Here is a 6,476-nt window from a genome sequence, read left to right as displayed (position 1 = left end):
GCGCGTGGTAGAATAGTTTTTCCAACTTTTAGGTCTAGAGTTTGTATCATGTTGCACAAACATTTTAATTATTTTTGCACCTAATGCACATTTTCTGCAAAAAAAAAAATCCAAGATTCGAACTGTGGCCAAGTGCTTACTAAAAACGGACTAACCATCAGGTTCGATATAAAGCTACATTAATTATGTGCTACATTGTATTTTACAATTATTCAAATTCAAACAAAAAATTCGTTGATTTGTCTAAAATAATTTTGAAAATTTCAGAAATTTGATCATTTCGAGGGTGAGCAAAATTTTTTGCACTTCAAAATCGTAAACCTTGATTGCTTGTATCTTACACGTCGCTAACATTCTCACAACACCGTACCTTATGAACATGATTACTCCCTCCCCAAATTTTGGATCGGAGGGAGTACTTTCTTTCGTTAGATTTATTTTTCGATAAAAGATCTCCATTATCAGAAAACACCATTGTCTTGTTACAACGACTACACAGGAAACAAACAGAAACTAGGATATCCCTGGGGCACCTAGACAGACAAGCTGATCATGGTCTAAGCGAAGCTCAACAAGAGCTCCAGACCACCATCAGCTGGTAGTACCCAGGAAAGGAGAAGCAACATTTAAGATGTTTCTTATACTACTACAGACAGCCAGCGAGTCCAGCGACAGCATGAGCACATAAACATAGCTATTACTACAGACCAACCACTGAAGATAGGTAAACAGGAGCTGCAAGAGCAAGAACAGCGATAAGCCAAAAGGAAGGAACTTCTTCTTCGGTCACAGGCGCTCCATCTTCTTCTTCATTTTTTGCCAGGATTTTTTTGTCTCCACCAGCTTCACTTTGTTTCGACAGATAGTAGTCATTTCTGAAACGCCTCACCAAATTTGAAGGATCGATATGGATAATAACATGAATGCTGGTATAGCCTTATTGTAGCAGAATGAAGTGCTAATTATTTTTTCTTGAGGTTGCTGGTGGCCTGAAGCACCATTGTCTCCATGGTAAAACCCGGTCCAAACCCCACCATGGCCCCCCACTCAGCCCACTCTCCTTCCTCCTCCATTCGACGACGTTGCTCGTCGAGCACGAAGATGATGGTCGCACTAAGCATGTTCCCATACTCTCGCGCAACGGTCCGGCTGGCCATCAGCTTCCCGGGCTCCAACAGGAGAATCCTGTCAATCTTGTCCAAGATGGCAATGGCACCAGGGTGCACCGCCCAGAAGAGGTCATTCCATTTGACCTCGATGCCAAGCGGACCGAACGAATCAAGTAGACACTGCTTGATGCTGTCTGCCACCAGTTTTGGCAGTTTGGTGGAAACATTTCCATCGAGGCCGTAGGTCTTGAGCTCCGTCGACAGCAGTTGCAAGGTGTTGGGTACCACGGTCTGTGATGCGGACACCATCTCAAAGAGCGGGCGCTCGACGGGCTCCACGGGGTCGGCACCGACGATCACCGCGCCGGCGCCATCACCGAACACTGTGTTCCTGATGAGGTTGTTGACGCTGTCTTCACTTAGGTCGGGGCCACGGAAGCCGGCGACACTCATGAGCTCGACGCAGGCCACGAGGACGCGCGCGCCGCGGTTGTTCTCGGCAAGGTCCTTTGCCAAGCGCAGAGCAGAACAGCCGGCGAAGCAGCCGTTGAGGTGGAGAACCGTGCGGCGGACATTGTGGTGGAGGCCCAGAAGAGTAGCCAAGTGGACGTCAGCGCTTGGGGCTCCGGCTCCGGAGTTGGTGACGACGACGAGGTGGGTGATGTCGGTGGCTGGACGCCCCCAAATGGCGATGGCCTTGGTCGCGGCTGCTGCAAGGAGCTCTGGAGCGGCGGCCGCAACGATGGCGAGGCGTTGTTCGAGGGACGGCAATGCGCGGTCGAGGAACTCGGGGTGGGCGCTCAACATTTTCTCCGTGTTGTAAATGAAACGCCTCTCGTTCCCCGTTAGCGCGCCTGATTTAATTAATTAATTAAAATTAGGACAGGGAAACATATATACTCCCTCCTTTTTGGTAGGGCTTAAATCTAAAATCTCATCAACTGCTGGTCATAGTGGGGGTAACATAAGTAGTATCATGCATTTGGGACTCGCAAACATGCTTATGTGGCAGACAATTAAAGAAGAGAGAGATGATTATAGTAACATAGGTAGATACCGTAACATAATAAATGTGATGCTACTATGTGTCATGCATGGCAATAAATGAGACCATCTATGATACTAATCTATAGAGTTAATTACGCTATTAGTACACAAACTTGCACGGTGCGTACAAATTCATACATAAAGTTGAAAAATGACACAAATTAACCCTACATACATTTCCGTAAGTGACAGTTAACTCACTGCTAACTTTGCCTACGTGGCACACCAGCGAGGCCAGGCCCGCACTCTCTTATTTGTGGGTCCCACCTATAAGTGAGAAAGAGAAAGAAAAAAGAATAATGTAGCACTGTTGCTGCCTAAACTCGATCTCAAAAGCTCCCGCATAGGGGGTGTTGCACAAGCCAATGAGCCGCTTTCTGTTTGCTTAGTTGCATTTAGATACACATGTTTATATATCTTAGGAAAGGTCTGGAACAAAAGATTTTCACATTCTATTATTTGAACCGGCAGAATTGTTTTATCTACGTTCAAGAATTTGTTTCTTCGTATTCTACTATTGAACGAGTTTGAACCATCTGAATAGACTTTTTTTTGTAAACCGGGGTAAAAACCAGGGCGCTGAATAAGCCATACGCGTGCAGATAAATTATAATAGAAGTTAGTCCACATGGATTTTGATACGATCCTAGGTCGTTACAGTAATCGCCTTCAGGTTTGGCCCAATAACCATCACACCCAAGATACCATATTATTGTCTAAAAAATATTATTTATAGAAAATATTTTCTAAAAAATAATAATTATAGAAACTGGTGGTATTTGATTTCTTTTTATTTAGTGCCTAGAAACAAGTTGATTGACGAGTAGACCGGCGGTCTGACCGGTAAAAATCAGAACCGAAAGGCTAGTCGGCTCGGTTTCCAAAATTATGGGAGAAGAAACGAAAAGCTCTGGAAGTGATATAGACATAGGTACCTACTTCTACTTCTCACGTCAGCTGCAGTTGCTGCGCAATTTTATTTTTTTATTTATTCTTCTTTTGCAACTTACAGGTCGGACCCACAAATAAGAGAGTGTGGGCCCGGCCTCGCTGGCATGCCACGTAGGCAAAGTTAACTGAGAGTTAACATCCACTAACGAAAATGTATTTAAATGTACCCCAAACACAAGTTATAGGGCTAATTTGTGTCATTTTACAACTTTATGTATGAATTTGTACGCACCGTGCAAGTTTATGTATTAATAGTGTAATTAACTTTAATCTATAATACTATACACTATAGAGGTAGTAACATAGACTAGTAATATATGCATGTTACTAGTCTAAGTTACTCCCCACTATGACCAGCCTAAGGCACATGGTGAGTGGTGAAATGTATCTCGTGCTTTACAAAACTAATCAAACTAAATTGATGCATTAATTAGGATTAACTGCAGTGCATGCATGCTTGGCCACTAGATGAGTAGTAGCATTACATGCATTGGTGAGTTTCTTTTTAATTCTTGCATGCGAAGATTTAATGCACCTCGAAATCTCAAAAGGAGATGGAGATGAGCCCTTTAAATTGGAAAAATGAAAATTTTGAGATAAGCCCTATAAACTGGAAAGGAGGGAGTAGCAGGCCTTGAGAGTCAAATGATATATGGAGGTGTGATTTGTAATATGCAAATTAATATACTGTATTTCAATATAAATCTTTTAGGCTCGTTGTAATGAAAAGTATCATATAGTAGTATCATGCATATGATATTAGTATATGATAGTACATCCGTAGTGCATACTATCATATGCTAGTACAGTATCATAGGATAGTTCATTTATTTGCCATGCATTACACATAGTAGCACACATCTTTTAATATGATATGGTATCATAATATGATACTTAACCCTCTTTTTCTTTAATTAATTCTATATCACCTCGTTAAAATTGTCTAATTGACATGCATAATATTACTACCTATGATACATTCAGTACCGGCAGACTGAGATCACTAGACCAGTGATCTAAAAGGTGGTATGTTTCCTTACGGAGGGAGAAGTTGGCACGTAAGCTTACATATTATCTTGAGTGTGTCAGTCAGCTTCTCCGCGAGGTGCTCGCTCTTGGTGACACGGAAGTAGTACTCGGGGTACTCGTCCTGGGACACGCAGTTTGGTGGGTTTGCCGTGCCGATGGCCAGCATGGCCGCGGGTCCATCCGCACGTTGCAAGCGCCGGATCTCGCGAGCGTTGGCCGTGGTGTTTGCCATGGTGTCGATGCGAGCAGTCACCCACCTGTACCTGACCAGGACCGACAAATTTATTAGAGCGGGTGACGGATATAAGTAAGTGGGAAGAAAGGCCCACATCTTTTACTGCAGCCGTCAACTAGCCAAATTTTGATCCCAAGAGTCCCAATTGCACTTTACATGTCACTACACTTACAAATAGCTAGAGTCGTCGTATTTGTTACGCCCTATGTAGTGTCTATAATGGTAATAGTTAACAAAAAAAAAGAGTTTCCATGTTATGTTTTTTAATCTGTCGCATTTCTGTTCTAGTTTTAACTGCTAGAATGCCGCTCAAAAGAAAAAGAAAAACTGCAAGAATGTTCTTTGTTGGTCGCTTTCGTTTCAGTTATAGAGTCAGATCGTTGGACTTAAAAATGTTTATTGCTGACAGTGGCCTGCTGCATGGATGCGCTTCATCATATAGCTAAACTAAAGCTCCATTTTTCCATACTAATATACTCAACGAAGTATTTTAGTATATTATTAGTATGGAAACTATTTTATACGAATATACTCCATGAAGTATTAAAAAAACTTGTTAAAGCTCCATTTCAGTTATACTGTATAATGCAAACTATTTTATACAGTTCGATCTACTCCATGAAGGATTAAAAAAAACTTGTTAAATTGTTTCTGTAGTAAGTATCCCAAATGATCATATCTTCAAAGTTCATCACAAAATGTTACATTACAAAAGGCATTTCTTGCTAGTCATTGTTGAAGAGACAAATTAATATACAAGTAGGACCTTACTTGCTTCCCTGCCTGTGTGCACGCTTCCGAAGCTGAGAATATCTGTTGAGTATTCACTGGAATGGAGAGGAGAGGAAATGAGGAAGAAGACTGAACAATGGTTGTGTGGGTCGAGAGAGATGCGAGGGATGGGAGGAGGAGGTGACCAGTATTTAAGGACCGGGGCAGAGAAGGCTGGCCCCTGAACAGCGGATGCGAGGGATGGGACTTGTAGATGTAGCTCAATGCTCTCCACGTCCAACAACACCATTGTCAGCCATTATTAATAAGAATTTACGTTATGCCAGTGTAGCAATAGCACGACATATAGACCGTTGGATCCTCGCAATCATGCGGCTCTAATTAATAGATTATAAATAGGGAAATCTTGGCGTCACATGTGACATTGGATCTTTGGATAATATCTCAGTCAGGTAACTATCTTATCTTCCCCTCCAGTGCCGATCCAAACCGATTAGCAAGAAATATTTCTCCATGAAAGAAATATGAGTATATATCCTTTGAAAGAGACCAAGTGGATGTAGTCTGCCTCCCAATTATTGACGGGTGCATGGTCAGTTTTCATTAACTTTTGTTCCTTCATCCGTTGCAGCTATCCGTATATATCGACTATTCATAGCAATGCTTGTCCATCCGTCTCGTTTAATACCCGTCCGTGTTGGGTGACCACCTGCTGCCAACAGGGTTTGATTTGGGTTAGCATTAGCACTCGTTAACCCTATCTATTTCTCATTATAATTGCAGATTAATTAATAGTTTTATTTTTTAGCGGAAATTAATAGTTTGGCATATGGCAGTGCTCAGCATCCAGCTACACACGCGTGTGCATAAATTAGACCTCCATTGTAATTCTTTTTATCTCGACTGGTTGATGCAATGATTCAATAAACAAGTCATGCATTTCGCAACAGCATTTTTCGTGTAATGTTTTCTCTAAGTGCATGGAGGATATGAAAGCGAGCAAATGGGCTTCCAAACCTTGGATGCATCTTCAGTAGGGTAATAGAAGGAAACTCGCTTAGTTCTATTATCGCGCGTCCATCTGCCTATCCGCATTTGCATGCTATTAATAGCATGAAATAATGCCTATCGTGACAGAAACAACTACCCCTTTGTCGCAGTTATTATAGTGGACCACCTTCCCAACTAGGTCCATTTTTGGTAAGCTGGCTCACTCATCTACTTATGAAGGGTTTGAATGATGGCAGTCGCCATACGTTTAGGGGTACACTTACATTCAGTACACTATCTGAATCGTCCTCTTTACCAAGTGTCAGAATATTTACCGAGTGTACTTTGTCGAAGACACAATAAATTCTGTACCCTAAATCAAG

At 42.1% G+C, this 6,476-nt stretch overlaps 1 protein-coding gene across 2 annotated transcripts; it reads right to left on the bottom strand.

Annotated features, from left to right (window-relative positions):
- Window positions 1–433: 433 nt before the first annotated feature.
- On the bottom strand, window positions 434–5,382 carry LOC123170070 (bisdemethoxycurcumin synthase). Of its 2 annotated transcripts, none has more exons than XM_044587913.1 (3): window positions 5,143–5,382; window positions 4,176–4,399; window positions 434–1,963 (listed from the first exon to the last, which is right to left on the bottom strand). In XM_044587913.1, the coding sequence occupies exons 2-3, from the start codon at window positions 4,366–4,368 to the stop codon at window positions 963–965; spliced, it is 1,194 nt and encodes a 397-aa protein (XP_044443848.1). In that variant the 5' UTR covers window positions 4,369–4,399; window positions 5,143–5,382; the 3' UTR covers window positions 434–962. The 2 variants fall into 2 exon arrangements, with proteins under 2 accessions (XP_044443848.1, XP_044443849.1); XM_044587914.1 differs by having other exon boundaries at window positions 4,176–4,393; window positions 5,138–5,265.
- Between the last annotated feature and the right edge of the window lie 1,094 nt (window positions 5,383–6,476).

Source organism: Triticum aestivum, chromosome 7D (genome assembly GCF_018294505.1).
Source record: "Triticum aestivum cultivar Chinese Spring chromosome 7D, IWGSC CS RefSeq v2.1, whole genome shotgun sequence".
In the NCBI taxonomy this organism is placed as follows: Eukaryota; Viridiplantae; Streptophyta; class Magnoliopsida; order Poales; family Poaceae; genus Triticum; species Triticum aestivum.
This window is presented reverse-complemented; position numbering and strand designations above follow the sequence as displayed.